General features: G+C 40.4%; 1 protein-coding gene across 1 annotated transcript in view; it reads right to left on the bottom strand.

The window, feature by feature from the left end:
• SPAG6 (sperm associated antigen 6) overlaps nt 1-20,157 on the bottom strand; it is a 36,217-nt gene extending 16,060 nt beyond the window's left edge. The window contains exons 1-4 of the mRNA XM_026064959.1: nt 20,133-20,157; nt 19,955-20,042; nt 7,360-7,534; nt 3,617-3,800 (exon numbers count right to left, since the gene is read on the bottom strand). Coding sequence (XP_025920744.1) covers nt 3,617-3,800; nt 7,360-7,534; nt 19,955-20,042; nt 20,133-20,157 — 472 coding nt within the window. The remainder of the gene's footprint in view (nt 1-3,616; nt 3,801-7,359; nt 7,535-19,954; nt 20,043-20,132) is intronic.
• Between the last annotated feature and the right edge of the window lie 17 nt (nt 20,158-20,174).

Below are 20,174 nucleotides of genomic sequence, written 5' to 3' on the forward strand. Positions count from 1 at the left end.
CAATCTGACTAAATTCCCTCTGAAGTCAATGGGAAGTCTTACAAGATTGATCTGAAGTGGCCTAAAGTGTTACTAAAAAACTTCCCTTCATGCTAGCAATAATAGAATGGATAAAAAATGTTTGGGAAGAAAAGACAAAGGTGAGGAAGTAAATGTGCAAAGAGACCCCAGGGAAGGGAACTCAGCTGAGAACCAACATCACGTTCACACAGAGTGTCAGGTAGCAGACAAACCTCCGCTTGGAAGCGAACACATTTTCCGTCTAGACCAAGGTCCTCGGGACCCTGCTGTGGTGACAGGTGTATCCACCAGAGATAACAGCTTTTGACCAAAACAACCACCAACACTGTATTTTTCTGAGGACTGTATGATCATATGAAGACTACAATCACCACTACCACCTCAAAATCACAGTTTTATGCAGGCCAGTACAAGCACAGCACTAAAGATTACATCGAAACCAGTGGGGGAAAAAAAAAAAAAAAAAAAAAAAAAAACTTTCCTCAGTAGAGGAACGAAGGTCATTAAACTTGCTCCCATAATTAGATTCTTGAATAGGACAAAATAACTAGACTCAAATTGACTATCTGAGCAACCTGGTCTGACCTCATGGCTGACTCTGCTTTGAGCAGGAGGTTGGACTAGAGGCCTCCTGAAGTCCTTTCCTGAATTATCCCGTAGTCCTGAGGGCACCACAGTATGACAGAAAATCAGTATAACTCCTCTCTCAGAAACATGCTTGAGTGTAAGCAAATAGAGTGTTGTTTAGTTTTCCTACCCATTTGCAATATGCTCTAGCAGGTAAGAGAGCATGAATAAATTATACATTTCACATAGGCAAAGCAAATGGAAAGATAAGTTATTTGCATGACTCTCAAACCTAAGAACTCTGCACTTTAAAATCCTCACTGAATACGGTATTAGCAGAAATTTACAAAACAACTTTAACACAGTTAATGGTATTTCAAACACTTTGCACTTCTTTTCAGTTACATATATAGTAGAAACGATGAATGGCAAAATTACAGCACACTGATCTGTATATGTTGGAGTTACATCAGTGTCTGAGATTCAGCTCAAGGGGACCTGCAAGTGAGCCACACAACTGCACGAGCTATTGCTAAATTCTGGAACCTGGCAGGATTTCTAATGTTTTGTAATCTCACGAGACATCTGTCTTGACCTAAAATCTCATAGGAATCCAATGATTTCTGAAGACATCTGTTCACAGAACTACTGCATTTTAAGTGCTTGCAGTATGAAGATAGTATGGTATTTTCTAACCAGAAAACTTTCATCAGAAAAAAAAAAAAAAAAATCACAATTTCTCAAAATGAAAGTCTTTTTCTAATAGGAATGTACACCACAGATCTCAGAGCAGCTTTACTAGGTCATGGATGGAATTTCTGATAAAAAGCAAAGAGAGACCCTCCCACTGCAGAACAGTTATCGCCTAGCGCTGAGAGCCTTTGCTTGCCTTCAGGGAGACAGAGGTTCACATCCTGCCTAAAACAGGTTGGGACTTTAATCCGTCTCCAGCATCCCAGGCAAGTGTCCTAATCATTGAACTATTCCTGCTAGGGACAAAGAAGCAACATCCCCCACACGCTTTTTTTTTCAGGAAGGAAAAAAAAAAAATCGTGTCTTAATCTTGTCCCACTTTGGAACAGAAACAATTTTTGAAACTGAAAAACCTTTTGTAGGTGGGGAAAACCATTTCACATCCAACTCTATTTTTAGAGTTTAAACTGCAATATATATCCACAGACAGTCAATGAGAGAAAATCATAACTGCCAGACTGTATCAACACAAGCACGTGAGTCTAATCCAGAGTTTCTTCAACAGTAAACACCAGATGTTGATAAGAACAGGTCCATCTATCTTTGTATCCCATCTCCAACAGTATCCCGTTACAAAGGCATGCATGTAGGAGTATAAGAAACATATAACAAACTTACCATGCACAGAGTGATTTTTCCCCAATATACCTTCCTTACCCCCAGTAATCATCAGTTTAGAGACTTCCTGTGGCTGCATTTTAGAGGAAGGTAAATCCCCCAAAGTGACTTTTAGTTGGGCAGCAGGAGAAGAACTTTTTTTAACTGATTACATCTAGTGATCTGTCTATGCCCTGAAGCTTGCAGCATGGTAGCACTTGCAATTTCAACCTCATTTTGGAAACTGCTGTTCCTATTGCTAGCGTAAATTAACATGAGAGACACACCCACTCACTGTCAGTGAATAAATAATTTGCAACCATGGAATAACATTTTGTAGAACTTTGCTGTCTTCAGCACCCCTTCATCATCTCCATCTTTGCAGACAATGCCGTCACAGAGTGAACTGGATCACCCTAAAGATCAGCCAGCATTCAGGCAATGAATAGCATAAAGGGCAATTGAGGCAAGTCAATATTGATTTACTGACATAACATAAACAGTTCTGTAGTTTTGTTAAGAGTAACACAGACACTTACTTACACTACATACGTTTACACAAGTGAACACTTTCAAACGACACTTAAACAAATATCCTTCAGATGGAAGCAACACTTATTTTCTACCAAGGTTGGGATTCAGACCTAACAATCAAAAAGTAAAAGATCTTTAGCACATAGAGGTGCCCCAAAAATGAGCTTTGTTTTCTGGAAAAAGAAGCCCATTAGGACAAATGTTGACAACTTTGGAGTCCGTTCCTGCAAATTACCTCTCTAAGTGGGAAGGGGAAATCCCCCATACCTTCTACAGTCCAACACATCACACAGATTTAAAAAAAAAAAAAAATCACTTCCAAATCCACTCTAAGTATATTTTAAAACTAAAACCAAACATAAATATATCAGCTAATGTTGTGATCCTGGAGTAATTTTAACTTTAAACTACGTGAACAAAAGTCATTCCTCCTACCCTTCCCATCCGGCATTTTCTTCCCTCAGTTCTTTGATTCTTAGCTCAAAACTCTTTTACTTGAACTATATAAGCAGCTAGTAAAGGAATTATCTGCTGTGTGGATCAGCTTTTGAACAGGAACATGACACTACCAGTGAGTTATATAACTATCTGAGACAGCAGTAAGCTGCTCAATATCAGATTCCTAGGATCTATTCCTGACTCTCAAAGAGTGTTGTCTACTGGCTACAGGAGCGCAATGAATTTGGCACGTTAATCCTGCAGGCAGTGCTGTCAACTGGATGAAACTTGGTTCTGCCTAGGCCTCTCTTTTTTACTATATATATAAAATGAGAAGAACTAACGTTGGAGCAAAAGGAACTTTGTTCCACAGTAGCAGTTATATAATGTATAAAGATTCTGAAATTTCTTCATGAAGCAGAATAAACTAGAATGTAACTTCTGGGACGCAGGTCCAGCGCATCTCCTCTCAGAGGATCTCCCACACAATCTGGCACCGTTCGTGTCAGATATACCATTTTCCCACTAATGGTGCAGCACTGGCAAATTTGTAAACTTACAGCAGCTTCTTATTCCAAATTTAAAATTTCATAACAGTGCAGAAGAAAAAGCATCACGTTCTGAACAATGAAAATTACAAAAATGCAACTTATTACAACTTTCACATAGTATTAAGATGAAAGATAACACATACGAAACCTATTACCTGAATTGTGTCGGGCAATATAACCAAGTGCCCAAGCTGCAGCTTCTTTCACACCAGGGTCAAAATCTTCCAAACAGATCACAAGCGTTTCCAGTGCTCCACACTGAACTATTGCCTGGGCTAGCTGTGGGGAATGTTTACCAACTGCTCTTAGCACAAATGCTGCTGCTTTCTTGTAGAAACGCTACACAAACCAGAAAAAAAAAAAAGTTGTTACTAATGTTAAGTAGTTCAAAACATAATACAGTACAGACATGCATAAATTAGACTTTTTTTAGTAGTAGCAATATCTCATACAGATACAAATCAGGATCACCAGACATCACACAAACAATGAACCTACGGTCCTTGTCTGAAACAGCCCATGATCTAAAATTTGCAGTAAGTGCATAAACAAATAGAAAAAATGAGAGGGCTAAGAGGATATGGGGAAAAGATAATAGTCTAGATAAATCTGTTTGCTTAAGTGAGTAGTGAGTGATAAGAGCTGCAAAAACAATACCTCTTAGCATATTTAACTAGATTACACAGGTTACGCAGGGCAACCATGTAGAATAATTCTACCCATCTGTGACGTTCGCAAGGCTCCACAATTTCTAATGTGTATACACCATCATATCACCCCTATGAGAAAACATTGTTTACATTTGCCAGCAGGAAATAAACACAGAGAATCAGATCCAACAAAAAGGGTTTAAGATCTGAATCCTGAAATGCTTAAATAGTGCCTAAGCCCACAGCTGAAATCCCAAAAACCCAGCCTACCAGACACTGGACTCCCCTCCCTTCCAACCGGGCAACCTGCGGTTCTACTCCTGCATGTGTCCAAATCCAGCTCCCTTCTGACAGCACCGAGCAGCCTGGCACCTCTGTCATGCAGTTTCAAGCAAGATCCAAGCGCATGTCTAGCTTCTTCTACCTATTTCCCCCAGTGCTGGACCAAACACATGTTTTCAGCACATACACAGTGTATCATGCTGCACACATCACGGGGTTCCACATAAACTGCACTGGTGGCTCTGGCTTCTTTCAAAAGCACAATTCAAAACAAGCTTTCCCCAGAAAATTCACATTTCACATTCTCTTTCTACAGTTTTCTAGCTATCATTGGGATATGGAAGATGAAGGTTAAATTTCCTCCCCTGTCTTAAAGTTTCAACACTCAGGCTCCAAGCAAAGCACTCTGGCCACAGACAACTGTGTTGGGGGAAAACAGTTCAACTCCCTCTTGAAGCCACTGTGCAGCAATGAGTGCACAATTCATTGGGCCACAAATAATCGCCTGCCACGACCATGTGCCCAGAGTGGGCTCTGCAGCCTGGCGGTTGACAGATCAGCCCCGTGGCCTAGCTTAAGAGGGCTCTCCCTCTGCATCACAGCTGGTTTTACCCCCATTCTAAAACGCTTGATTCTCCCCTGCTCTCTGCAGGGAGCCTGGGCACTTTACAGTGCTAGATACCTACTGCCAAGGTACCTAAGACTTAAATATTGCAAAGCCCACAACCGTTTTGGATCAAGTCCAGAGAAACAAAGAACTATGAGTGTTTTTGTGCATCCTGCAAGATGCCCAAACACCCTTGAAAATCTGCCCCCAAAGCAGTGAGGTACGACAGTAGAGAGGTATCTGCAAAATAAAATGGACTCAGGCTCGTCCACCAGCCCTACAGGGAAGTAACATAGCACACCGTGTTTATACAGCCAAACTTCTCCCAAAGAACAGTGGTCTCATCTATACTACTGGCAACAGTCCCTGACTTGTACTATCCCCTAAACCACAACTGGGCATTGCCTGGGAGTTTGCTAGCTTCCTAGTGAGCTTGGGCCAAAACCATGTCAGGAAGCGTATTAACAATTAAAGAGCATGAATAGTCATGTTCCAGTGCTCGATCCTCTGCCATGGCCCTGCTAAGTTTACCAGTATAGATGTAATTCCTTAATGCCAAAAATCCAGTGCTGTAAGTTCAAGTTCTACAAGCTAATATATTGAACATAATTTACAAGCAAAACATTAAACATTATTTAGGGGGAACAAAAGCTGGGGACACAGCACGGACAGAGGGACAGACCTCTAGCTAGTGTAAGTTACCATAAGTCTCGCCAAACTCAGTAAAGCTATGATAGTCTACGCCAGTCTGTGTTTGTGCAAATGTGGGTATGTTATTCCCGCTAAGTAACTATGCTCCGAGCAAAGAAAAATACTTCTGGGTTTTTGTTATTATTCAAAACACATTTATTTACAAACAAGTCATATTCACAGGCACAGTTAAAATGCATTATAAAGCTGTGTATTTTGCTCAGTTTAATTGACAAAAAATTGAGCCAGGATGTGATCCTGTGACTATTCTTCATAAATCAGTGGAATCACTATTTACTGTGTGCTCAAAGAATCTGCCCTTTAAGTATAGATGTTGATACACGAGAAGTGAGCGGAATGGAAATGCATCCTTTTTTTGCCTATGGGAAGTAACAAACTGCATGCATTGCTAAACTCTGCATGAACTGGATAATGAGTTTCCTTCGCCTGCCCTCAGTCACCAAGGCAGAGGAGGCCTTCCACGACCTCACACTAATCTTGCTGCTGCCCCAAGTGATTCTGAATCACAGCCATCTCACAGATGTAATGACAGCACAGGCAGCAATGTGGAAGAGATAAATCAGGGTACTCAGGCTAACTTAGTCAGGGCTCAGTTGTTGGGGATTTTTTCCACAAATAAAAAATAAATAGAGGATAAAGACTTCTGTTCCCCTCCTCCCTTTAAAATACAAATAAATTAACCAAAATAGTTATAAATGTGTCTAACTAAAACCTTAATTTTCTTCCCCTGCTATACCAGTGTCTGGACATTAATGTTTTTCTTTGACATATTTTTAAGATAAACTGTATAGGCATTGACCAGATATGCAACAATGAAAACATGCAATAAGTACTTATATTTATGTTTTTCTCAAAAAGACTGAAATGAAAATATATCATTTTCAAGCTACATTTCCATTGAAATCCTACTTTTCCTAAATCCAATAAATCAAAAATACAAACCAAGTATGGCTGTGATTTCAATACAATTAACTCTCAGCTTGCTTTCTTTTTCCAGTCATTAGGAACAGTATTTGAAAGCATTTCTGTTAATCTAGGTTAGGATCCAAACACTAGAATATATGCAAAAACTGAAGAAAAATGGCAAGGGAAAAAAACAGGGACCATCAGATTTATCTGCACTGGACTACACTACTTTTTTTTTTTTTTTTGACAAATATGAAGATCAAAACATTTCAGTATATTTTCCTGTGCCACTAGTTTGATATTTTGTATGCTACAGATTTTTCAAATGGCTATGTTTGGAGATATAAACTGTACTTCTGTAGTAGAATATTTAATATATATTTTACAAGTGTTTGGTATTAATGACAAATCCCAGTCAATTACCACCACAGCTTTCAAATTGTCTCATTTTTAAAGAGGAACCTTTTACGAAGTATCACTCAACATTTTGAAAACAACAGTGCCATGGATATTTTTCATATAATGAGCTAAAAGATAATATAATATTTTAAAGTCAAACTTATTTAAAGTCAAAATTATGCACACAATACACACTGATCTCTCAGGATTTCAACCATACATGTTTTCTCTGACTTCAGAACATTTATTACTGCATTAGGAATAACAGCAGATAGCTGAAAAGGAAAGATTTCCTCCTCATATTAAAAAAAAAAAAGATTACTTAAGAAAAACAATGCCTTACATTCTGCTCGGACAATGAGCACACGAGCTGAGGAAGAATGTCTCCCTTCACAACTGCCTCTGCCAGCTCATCATTATAATTGGCAAGTCTCCCAAGAGCCAAAGCAGCAGTCTGTTGAATAGTTGGGACCACATCCAGCAAAAGAGGTCTCAGCAAAGCCATCACACCTGAGTTACATCAGAAAGAGAAAAACCCACCCAATAAGAGGAAATTTTTCTAAACATTTTCCTTTATTCATAAAAATCTGTTAAATTACTCTTCAAAATAATAGGAGCTTGTAGGAAATTCAGAGGAGTTCCCCTGAAATGAAGTTGGCACTTGGATAGCACTGCTGACGCGTAACAATCTTCCCGCGCATTTTTCATAGGTACAAAACACTTCTGAAATATAAAAATTTCAGAAGGAGAAATAAGCTATATTTAAGCATATATAAAATACACGTGTTAACAAAGTAAATATGCACAGGAAACTCCATCTGGAGGTTCTGGTGAGCTAACACTGATATGTCACTCATTATTCAGTCTGCCAACAGAACCTCTACATGCAATTACACCAAATTACTAATAATTCCATCTATTATTAACAGTGACTGATCTGGGGACCAATAGCCATAATACATTGCAGCCCAGACAGAAGAATTAAAGGCTTTATTACCACATCATTATTTATGATGTGTTTATACTACAGTCCACAGTGTATCAGCTAAATATGAAAGAAGATGAAGTCCTTTCTCGAAGGAGTTCTTACACATACACATAAGCTGTTGAAATTACAGGTAAGGTAAGCAGCCATGACATGAACCATAAGCAGTCATGGCACAGGAAAGTCCTCACATGGATAAACATTTGGCTAAAAATAGGAAATGATAGGAGAAAACATTCCATTCTTGCAAGAGGAGGTCACAATGCAGTTCCTCAAGAGTCTGTGCTGGGGCACATGCTGTTGAATATACTGATATTCATAAATGATCAGGAAAAGCGCAGGAATAGTGCAGTGAGAATATTTGCTGGTGATTCAAAGTTATTCAAGGTGGTACCAACAAGGGCAACTATGAGAAACTACAGAGACTGAATGACTGAATGATAAAATGGCAAGTGATATTTCAAGTAGATAAATGCAAAGCAATACAGATGGGAAAGCCAATCTTAACTTCACACATACAGTGATGGACCCCAAACTGATCACTGGTATTCAGGAGAAAGATCCCCAAGGATCTGTCATAACCCCAAGGTTATGACAGACAGTTCCATGGAAATATCAGCTCAGTACTCAGTAGCAGAAAAGAAAGTATGCACACACAAGCATACAGAGCGCTAGGGAAAGGAGTAGAAAACATAATGGAGACCATCACTCTACTATTGTATAAATATATTTTGCATCTAATCCCTTCCCCTACAATAGAACTGGAGAAGGTTCAGTGAAAGGCAACAAGGACAATCAAAGATGACCACTCTGTGTATGGAAGCTATTCCCACAGTCAAACTAAGACTCTTCAGTAGGAGTATAAGCAAGGTCCATAGAATCTGGTTTAGCATGGAACAGGCAGCTAGGGATCAAACACTGTCTCTTCCAATACTAGGGAATAATATATGAAGCTAGTAGAAGCCCAATTCAGAAAGAGATGATTTTTCACAAAAAAAGGCAGTAGAGCTGATGGAAGTTCTTGCCAAAGCAGTTCACACACGTTCAAGAGAAGACTGTGCAAGTTCCCAGAACATAAGTCCATTGCATGTTACTAGATACATAGAAACCATATATACTTTCGGGAGTCCCTGAGCTAGTAACAGTTGGAGGCTGAGCAAGTACTCTTGTCCTGTTCTTATAGTCTTTCCTAAGCATCTGGGTATGTCTCCTGTCGGAGGCAGAACAGTGGGCTAGAACATAAGAGCTGCTCTGATCTCTGGTTGACAGACATGGCAACTTTTCATGATCCTTAGACTATGCAGGGAGATTTATAGCTTAATAGGGAGCAGTTCTGAATTAGTTTTATCTTTGATAATGGAGAAAACTCTAATATAGCCAGAATGGAACTGCAAACAAAAAATTGAAAATAAGAACATGCTTGCATGAAGAATATGATTTATAAGGACTGGGGCGAGGAAATTACTTGTACTGTAGTTCTTTGAAAGCACTGCCCCTATACCAGCCAGTTACATGAATTAATACTTCCAAGCTTTAGTACCTCAGCTGGAAAGCAATGCCCTCTGGAGCTGCAGAAGTGCTATACCGGAATACTGAACATTCAAAGCTACGATTAGAATTTTTTCTACCAGTTGTCTGAGTTTTCCACTAGATTCGTTTGCATCAGATAAAGATTCAGCTGATTGACCATAGTCACAAGAAGAAAATAAGAATTCCTTTCTCAAGGGCTGTGTGTGCTCCAAACAAAGGTCTTTTGGTGCAGCAGACCTACAATGGTGAAATCACTGCCTACTTGCAGATAACATCCAGGATATGTTGAGCAGATGCATCATGACAAGAAGAAAGGAAAAGCTGAGGGCCTAGAAATAATCCAAAAGGATGGAGACTGGAATAGTCCAAAAGGATGGAGACTATATCAAGGTATTCCCACAGCCTGTGCAGAAGGACACCCTAGAAAGACAAAATCAGGTTGAGCAACAGTGAAATTCTCATAGAAAACACTTACTATTTTAACTTAAAAATCAAATTGCTCTCGGTAAGGAGAAAACACCCTAATAATCTATAGATGGCTCTGAATAAGGAAAAAAAAAAACAACCACGGAGACCATGCAGACCATTAATGATGTTCTTCTGGGAAGGTCACTCCTGCAAACAGAGGCTACACAGCCATGATGGGTACAACTTTCCAGGAGGTTCACAAGCCAAAAGAACACAGGCCTCATGGGGACACACAATAAAAGGAGAAAAGTGAGATGAAATTGTGATGTCTAAATAGCACTCCAGAAGCACTAAAAATGGCTCTGCAGCGTGCATCATTTTAACATGTATATGTAGAGCCAACGTAAATAGCTCTGTGGTATAGCTGGGGCCTGTTCACACTCCTATCACAGTCAATGGGAGGTGAAACAGGCATCCTGCATAATAACAGTCAAGGTCTAGATACTCCAGCATTGCAAGATCAATGGGAGTTCACTCAGCACTTTGGAGGAATCACTTACTACTTCAGGATGTGGCCAACAGATTGCCATCTTCTCACAAACTCCTTCAAATGGTGTGTGCGGTCTCATTAGTAAATCATGCTTCATATCAAAATGTGTTAAGTACTTTATAGGATAAATTAAAAGAGAGAAAAAAAAACACATGACTTAATGCCAACACCATATACCTTCTACTGTCAGCTTATCTTCCAGTAAGTCACCTGCACCCTCTACAGGAGATCATTTTCTTGTTCTTCCCCTCTAACACAAGTCACATGGTCAAACATTTGCTGAAATTCCTACAGGGACCTCCTGCTGTTCTGACTCTTTATGCTGAAGATATTTAAGCAGGAACAGTCAAAAGTAGGATGCTTGTGTTTAGTGTACAGATATTCATTTGAGACTTGTAAGCTGAAAGGATACAGAACTGAAATTTCTGTTTTGTGAAGAAACCCTGAGTTTTATTGATACAAAAGAGACTATTAAAAATGGTTGGAAAAAAGGGAATGCTTCAATGTGCAATGTTCTGTCCCTAGGAAGCCAACAACCTGCTGGCTGGCACGTTCACCCAGGATGTGGGAGACAGTTCAAASCCCACACTGAATCAGAAACTCAAACTCAAGTTTTTTACATCAGAAATGAAGTAAGTACTAAGCTACTGCATAACTGGCCCTACCAAGGAGGTGAGGCAGTCAGACTGTGCTATTTTGATTGATAATTCCATTCTAAACTGAAGAACCTTCCTCTCTCAAAAGTTTTCTCTGTATTACTACATTTCCAGAACAAGTTTGTTTGAAGAAATTGCTGTTTTATGGCAAAGAAATGCTTCAGCCAAATATTTCTAGCCAGTTTGACACCTAACTCACCTGGTCTCAGAAGGAAGTATGCATCTCCACTCAAAGACATGCTGCAACATTTGCATGCTAAGTCACCCAAAAGAGAAAAAGATAGTAATTGTACATTTTCTCTTCCATCCTTTAAGCACAAAGGGTGATGTCCTCGAAATTCAGCAAATATTTTAACAGACTAGAATTACTGTAGATTGGAGGAAACCATGAGCTAGATCCAGACCATGAAGCATGTTTCTGGCCTGCACGAGATACCCAGCCACTGCAAAATGTAAAACCAGATTTTGAAAAGTTTACCTACGCATACACTTCAAGTTGATCCAAATATGACACTTGCATGATTTGTATTTTCAAGATTAGCTGATACAGATTTCACTTCCAGAACATGCTAAAAACCTTGAGCCTGAAACAATATTGCCAGGCAGCATGTCTCCCTATGACCAACACCATTTATTTCACTGTAGTATAAAGCATATAAAGCATGGTGATGACATTTAAGTGTCAGCACAAAATGGTCCACTGCAAATTATTTTAGCTAATATAAGTGAAGGTGAGGAAAGAGATGAAAAGTGAAATTAGAATAACTGTTTGGAAAAAGATACAAGATGCTAAAACAGGATTAAAAAAAAAAAAAACACACACACACAGGAACAGATGAAAAAGGTTAGAAATTAATAGAAACTGTGCTGACCCTCAAGGAGAGGGTATTTTCCCAAAGTGATGCCTGAATGTGAGAAAAGATAGTGAACAAATAATTATCATGACAAGCGCTTTGGTGGTACAAGAAAAGGGAAAAAAAAAAAATCAATTCTTGTTGCTGTACAAGCTTTATATTGACATCAAATTAACTGAGAATTGAGAGCAGTGTGTAGTCCTAGATTATGCCTGCACATTGAAAGTAATTAAAAGCCTCTGTCTCCCTTTCCTACATCATCTAAAAATCAGTCTGTTTTCTCTGCATCGAGATTCTATCCATCATCTCTGACCCCTCTGCAAGACCAACTGCTTGAGAAGTTTTCATCATTTTCAATGTTGTCACATCTTCAGTAAACTGAGTATTTCTCTCTTAATAGTGCTTAGGATAAATAAACATTAATTCTGAGCGTGTATAACCTCTGCTGCTCAGAGGTTATATGTTCTCCACTAAAACACCCATAGGAGAGCAAAGATGTCCACCTTTCCTTCCGCAAGCTTTGCGGACACCACTGGAAAGGACAGATGTCCCTGACACAGAAGGAAGCTTTCCTGTCCAGGGCCCAACCCAGTTATTTTCTCTTTGGTGAGCTCCTCTACTTGATTTTTTCCTTTCTTTGACGTTCTATCCAGAGCAGTCTACCCTTCCTCCCCACAGAAGTCCCAGCCAGGATTCCTATCAGCATTTTGAATTAAAATCAAACTACTTTAACAATTCCTTAAGGCAGAAAAATAGATAAGAAACTTCCAACAATTTCCTCTTACCTCTGCTGTTCACTTAAACAAATAAGGCCATACAGACCAGAGTGCAGCAGTGCCTTGCCTAAACCTTTAGGGGAACTCTTTGGTCTTCTTCTAAATGAGTTTCTTCTGACAGAAGTGGGAAATTCACTAATTCAGAGGCAGCTACATAGAAAGTAAAGAAGCACAAAATAAGGCATTTAGACCATTAGACTAGATTTGTTTTGGAAGAGTTCCCACAAGCAACTCAGAAACAGGGTAACAAAGAATTACTGCCAAATATTCTTTTTCGCATCACATAACCTTGACTGACCCTGGATAAGGAATGATTCCCCTTTCTATCCTCAGTTTCCCACTCAGTTGTTGTGAAGAATGACACACTTTCAAAGGTGAATCACCCTTAGCACACACTTCTCAAGTGGAGCTGTTGTGCACAGGCCTGATTCACTTCCTTTTAGCAAGCAAGTGCTGGCTGCTGCCTATCTTTATCTGGAAAAAAATCAGGGCAGCAACAGGTTCCAAGTTTTTCATTCCAAGTTTCTTCAGCCAAACAAACAGTAACTATGCTGGAGATAGCAGCCTTTCTTTGGTTATTTCAATTGCTTAGGGAAAAACACCTGAAAGTCTGGCAAAATTCCACCCCCCCAAAAAAAAAACACAAAAAAAAACTTTTCAGTAGTCACAAGTCAAAGAAATGTCACTCTAGGTTTCAAATTCCCTCCATTTCTGCACCTAAAGATGACCACTTCTCTCCCCTATTCTCCTTCCTTAAAAATAGGAATTTGGCATTTAAATTTTAAAATTAAAAATAAATGGAAATAAAAGCAATTCTTTGCTAGTTGTGTTGTCTCTTTGTTATACTCTTACCTTGAAGATGCTGTCCTTCTAATTTATCCCTTGAATCTAATGTAATCTAATGTAATGTTGCCTTCTCGTTTTTATGTGCTACCTGTTACACTAAGAACATTCACTGAACTAACAATAATGCTCAAGCATTCATCATATAACCTTGATTTTTCAGGAGTCCTGGTGTCAGATTCAATGACTTGACAAGGAAATAAAGTGCAAAATTATTTCTATCTTACCCCAGCTCCCTGTCTTAAACGACTTTTTCCTAGAAACAGTACAGCAGCGAGATTTAAGGAGGGGACTTAAGACATTTCCCAGAGGAAGAGTGAGAAAGAGAACTTTCCTTCACTTGTCTTGAGGCTGCCTCTTCCAGAGACTGCCCGGTACCTGTGTCTCCAGTACGTATCCCTCCAGCATGACTCACCTTGAGAAAAGACTCTGCGCTGTGACTCTTCCATGCAGAATACAACTAGAATCCTTCAAATATCAAAGAGAACATAAATGCAGTTTGGTAACAGAGACTCCGGGTAATCAAGTAATTTGTAACACAATTACCAGATGGTGGGGAACATAACACAGATTCAGTTTGACAGCAGGGCTAGAGAATTTTGAGGGAACAAGGAGCAGTAAGTTTCTCCCTCCTTAAAAGCTGATCTGGACAATCATTTCCCAGACCCTGTTTCCACATTAATGGAACAAGACTGATCCTGTTCCGAGATGACTGAGTTTCCGAAAATGCCCTTTATAGGGCTAGCTAGTGGCCACCAGCAAAATTTCCACACTATTCTTCACAGACACACCAAAACCAAGGTGGTCACAAGGAGCTGTTTCCTTCCAAAGGCCACTTTCTGAGATGAAACAGATGTTGCCAAGAAGCTATACCTTTGAATTTTCTACCTGCAAATCTCTGTTAGAGAATATTGGACTGAAGCTGTCTAGAATTAATTGCTTAGCATAACTTGCTTAGCATTAGTAGCTAAATTTGCTGAAGCCTTAGGCCTCAGGCTGTGAACTTTTACTTAGATAAGAAAGGGGGCCGCAGAGCCGGTTCAAGCTGGAGGGATAAAGAAGTTACATGGACAGCAGGAGTAGCAGACCTTGAAGATAAGAAAAGCAGCAGCCTTCCTAGAGACAATGAAGGGGCCCAAGGAAGAAGGGGAAGAACCCAGACCTAACTATTACTGTTGGTCCGAACTATCGCTTAAGGGGTGGGGAATTTAGATTGTAAGGGTATAATTGCCCAGGGATTTCTTTGTTCAGGGTCCCTCTTCAGAGGCATCCACTTTGAGCTGTAATTACCACACGTGTATCATTAAATTTTATTTCTCTCCAATCTGACTTCGAACTTCTGCCTCAGCAGGAACCTAGGGTCGGACCCTGTTATGGAGGCCAGCGAGCCTAATTTTCCATAACATCTCCTCTAAACAGGCCAGGAGGCAGAGAAGAGAAGGAATCGTGAAGCAGCTGAGAGCAGCTGAGCTCATTGACTTTCAGAAGAAGACAGTCCTCTGGCTTTGGTAACATTTTCTTTCTCCTCCCATCATCTCTCTGGTACTTTCCTTAACACAGTTTCCTTTCTTTCATCAGGTACCACACCATCAAGCCTTGGGGAAACAGCCACTCTCCTCACTTCTCCTACTACATCTCCAAAGATGACCTTTTGCCTTCCATCCCCCGTTGCACAATTCTCTCCCACTTCTTCTCCTATTTCCCATCCACTAAGGCTCAGCAAAGTTTTTACCTTAAAAAAAGGTAAGTGCATCCTCCACAAGATGAGGTGCAGAAACCCAAATGTTGAAATGAGCCACATGGGAGCACTGGAGTCTGTCCCCCTTGCAAGATCCAAATAGTGCAAGAACACAGATTTTTTTAAGGGAGCAGCTCTTTTTCTGTGCAGCTGACTCAACAGCCCTCCTCCCTCTACATCCCATGCTCCCAGCAGGCTTTTTACAAAGCACTGTGTGATCAGAGCACATTCTTTCATATTCTTTAAAATGCAGAACTGCATCCTGAAATCCTTTCCCAGAACCTGATCCTCCTCACACAGGGCCAAGTGTCCAACTGGTACATTTAAAATAGGTACCTTTAAAATATGTATGCTAAAAGGAGGAGTCTGAAAAAAGTATGAGGAAAAAAAAAGTTTATGTAATTGCATGGGAGAAATAAATCTAAACAGCCTTTTCTCAAAAATAAAGATTCCTGAAACCACTCCAAAGATTTGGGAATACAGCTTTTAAAGACTGAGACCAATGGAATAGCTCTGGAGCCAGGAGAGAACTACTCCTCATGACATCATCTTTAGCTGGGGAAAAAAAAAAAGAGAGAGAGAGAGAGAGAGAGAGAGAGAAAGACCGACCATGAAGCAGGAGAAAAGCTGCCATGCCACAAGCATTTGTGATGGAGCCCTAGTTACAAGGAGGCCAGCCTGGCCCCCAAGCTACAGCCTCTTGCCAGCATGGATTGTGAGGAACAGATACAGGAAAATATACCCAAAGGTGCAAGGGGTGGAGAGGACTCGGTCCTGCAGGTGGGTGCAGCTTGTATGGGGGATACCTAATGATACCCTTAAATAACTTAAAAATTAAAAACAGCAATGCCATCACCACAAGCTGTAGTGGGAAAAGAAGTACAAAAATTTAATTCATGCTGCAGGAGAATACAAATATGAATACCCAGAATTAATACAGGCCTTATTCTGACATATTTATTCATACTGAATTGTAAATTCCTCAGCAAAAAGTTCTTTTTCAAAGAGACTATTTACAGAGTGCTGCACTTCACAAAGCATAAGAAGAAAGCAGAACTGGCCCTCAATGACTATCACTCTTAGAAATGTACTGGAGCCAGTTTAGGTTTTCTCCTAAATTTTCTAAAAGATAAAAAGCTGCCTGACTCTCAGCGCAAGGAAGAGGGCTCAAGTTATCTGGAGTTATAATTGAAAATGGTCTATTTCTAGGATCTGAAAACTTGGAAGAAGGAGGGGCTGTGGGGCTCAGTAATGCCTTCCAGTGCCAGACTTCATGAGCTCTAGCTGCCAGAGGAACAGATTTATTTTTAAAGAATATGTTTAAAACTGTTACTGTCAAAGTAGCTTCTCCCATTAGTCAAGAGCCCTCTAGAAATGAGATTTGATAAATGAATTGTCTGTCACTGTTCCAAGCGTATATTTATCAGATGAAAAAGGCTTAGGATATTTGGAGAAGGATTTTTTTCCCTGAGTACCTGCATTAATTAAACATTCAAAGGACAGATCCTGCAATTATTATTCATGGTAGAATTTAATCATAAGGAACTACCTTATCAAAACTCACCAAAGCAGCACAGAGAGCTGGAAAAGATACAGGAAGAAGTTCTGAAAATAGAATTTATCTGATTGCTTCTTGCAATGATCTGTCTGTCCCTGAAAGCAGCTGTGCTCCAAAGGACTAAAACCCCAGGACATTCCTGACTGTGACAGAGCCAGGGCCATGTAAGGGGCTCAGCAAAAGTCCAGGGCCAGATTCTAGCTCCCTGGTTACAACCAAATTCAGGATTTCTGCTCAGTGGGAAAGGCAGCTCCAAGAGCTAGTGTGATTGGCTAGAGAAGCCTCAGAAGGAAGATGCACTGGGAAAAGGTGGGTATCCCGCTTCCTCTGCCCGACCTTCTTTTCAGCTTGCCAGCCCCACTAGTGTCCCTGCGGATTACACAGGAGCCCCCACAGTATCCCACAGTAGCAGGACATTAAGGTTTCTCAGCAACAAAACCAGCATAAGAAACTCTCACCTCTGATCCCAGCCACTCAATCCCCTTCCACGCTGTAGTTTGCCATCTCCTAACCTGCAGCAATACAGCTGTGTTTATCTGTTTTGATGCTGCGTAAGCACTGCTTATAGTGTAGTCAACAATTTTTTTAAGCACATTTCCACCTTGCAAATGTTAGCAGGTCCAAAGACACTTTCACAAAGAACAAGAAGGTCTCAAACTATTATTTAATTTTAATATGACATTAAGACTTTATCAAAAGGACTTCTACAAATGGGATCAAATGTTTTATTCCTTGAGCACTTTGATCTTTCACTGTTGCCAGTCTGAATTTTGGATATTCTGGGAACATTAACCAAGGCCAGTAATGCAAGAGTACACCACAGTACACTTTAAGGGCTCAGTTTTGCACTAATTCAAGTCAAAGTAATCTTGCCTTCTCTTTCAGCTGGAAAAAGACTGAACCCTGGCAACCTTTGAGATCCAATAGAAGAACCTTGCCAAGTGCCCTTGACTCCTAACACTAATGGAAAACGACAGCAGGCAAAGACTTTCTGTATCTTCTTTAAAAAGTGATCTCCTTAAGGAATAATTAACTTTCCTTACCAGAATAAGCAAATAGCCCCCATCCTTTTAAATATAGATTTATATAAAGATACATATATAGACAGATATCTTTGTTTCTCAGATCATTGCTCTCAAATTTTATTAGAGGCAACTCACTAGCTCAGCACCATAAAAGGCATGCCAGTTGTCTGCTAGACAGCTATGTCTCAGAATATTTGTACTGGTACTTTTTTTAAAGCAGTTAAAACCTCGCCCTATATGAAATGTAGTTAAAACCTGTGGCTGGCATATCCAGAAAATGTCAAAACTAACAACTATTGTTAAAATTTTATAATTATGAACTGATTTTAAAGACAGGAGTTGGCAGAGGGGAGTTAAATATTTGTGGGCCTCAGTAATTCAAATAATTTGTGAAAGAAAACATTACATTTGTAAACATTGCCCTCTTTTCTAGCATCTCAGAAAATATTTAAAGCTTGTGAAAAAGCAGCTCAGTACCAGAACGAGCCAAGAAGGATCATATGCTACACAAATGCACTTTTCCATACTAGTACCCCAGGGCCTGATTCTGCATTCCTTATACACTTAACCCTCAGGTCAAATATCAGCTACACACAGAATAAAGTTTCATGTCTCTGAACTGATTATTTCCTCTACACAAGCACCAGACCAATTCTGAGGAAAAGCTATCATGCAGATTACATTGAAAAATTATTTTAAGAACAAGAAATACAATGCAATTAAAGTTAGCCTGGCATTTTGTTTACATTCTTAAAATAGAAACTTTCCGCATTTTTTTAAGTAATTAAGCACAAGAACTCAGCTTTAATGGGAACTCTCTCTCTCTCTGTGGGCAGCTAATAGATCCAGAACTGTAAGTGGACATATGGGGTCTTTTCTCACAAATAAAATATAAGCTACTCCTGTCACCAAAAGGTCACATTTGATAAATGAAGATAATTCGTATAAATTAAAGCAGTAGCAATAACTCACTGAAAATTAAAAAAAAAAGAAAAAAAAATCAAGAAACACAGTAAGGCAATATAAAAGGCCTGGCATCAGTGTGTCACACCCATAATGAAAGTAAATAAGTCTATAACAAGAATTTAAGTGATCAATTTTCAACAAAACTATTTTAACACAAAGTTGCAATTTTAAAGAACTGGTTTTCTTCTTGGGGTTTTGTTTGTTTGTTTGTTTGCTTGTTTCCATTGTATCTCAAAAAAGACTGCCAACTTTAAAAGATCTGGGAAACAAGTATTAAAAACAAAATCAAGACAAATCAAAACACAATCAATTCATGAATACCATATGGTAAACCAAGCCCAGTTTTATAGCACTTTTTCAAACTGTCTTTCAGATGTCAGTTACTCAGTGGCTCTTCTTTTTCCTCTTTGTGCTAAAGAGCTCAGGAAGCTCGAAGGAGAGGAGCAGGTGAGCCGGGTGCCAGCAGCACAGCGGCCCGTGGGAGTGCTCCACCGGCTCCTAATGCTACCAATTCTCAGTTTGGTTCATGACATCCCCCCCAGCAATACGGCAAAGGGGAATCTCTTGTGAGCTGAGCCCAGCTGATGGTGAAAAGCACTGAAGAATTGATGAATAACTTGTGAAGCTAGTATAAGTACAGCTTCCTTCGCAAATCAGTGCTAGCTTCACTACGAGTTCTGCTTTGTAACCGGTCCATAAAACGGCACTGGAGGTGCAGGGAAGTACATTAAGAAATGAATTATGCTGACAAATTTTCCTTGAAGTAAAAATAAGTCAGATTTCTTAGGGGACCACTGCCAGGGACAGTCACACTTTTAAACAAGAACAGAACTAAAACCGCAGACAAGTAAGGCAATTTGCACGCGGCATCGACGACTATAATTAGCTTCCACATCTCGCCGCCGAGGCTCGGCAAAGGCGCCCCGGCCCCGCGGCGCCGGCAGGCTCCGCGCGCAAACACCGCGGGGGAAAACAAGGAAAAGCCCGAGGCGACCTGCCGGCCCCGCCGGCGGCGCCCAGCACGGGGGGCGGCAGCGCGGGGAGCCGCGGAGCGGGGCTCGATGTTCTGCGAGCGGGAGGCGAGCTCGGCCACGGCCTGCACGAACTGCGTCCGGGCGCGCTGGTACTGCTCGAACACTGCGGGCGGGCGGGGGCCGCGTCAGCTCCCGGCCCGAGCCCGAGCCCGAGCCCGAGCCCGCCCCGGCCCCGGCCCCGGCCCCGGCCTACCTTGCAGAACCTGCCTCTGGCTCATGGCGGCGGCGCGGACGC

Source organism: Apteryx rowi, unplaced genomic scaffold (genome assembly GCF_003343035.1).
Source record: "Apteryx rowi isolate R43461 unplaced genomic scaffold, aptRow1 scaffold_222, whole genome shotgun sequence".
Taxonomy (NCBI): domain Eukaryota; kingdom Metazoa; phylum Chordata; class Aves; order Apterygiformes; family Apterygidae; genus Apteryx; species Apteryx rowi.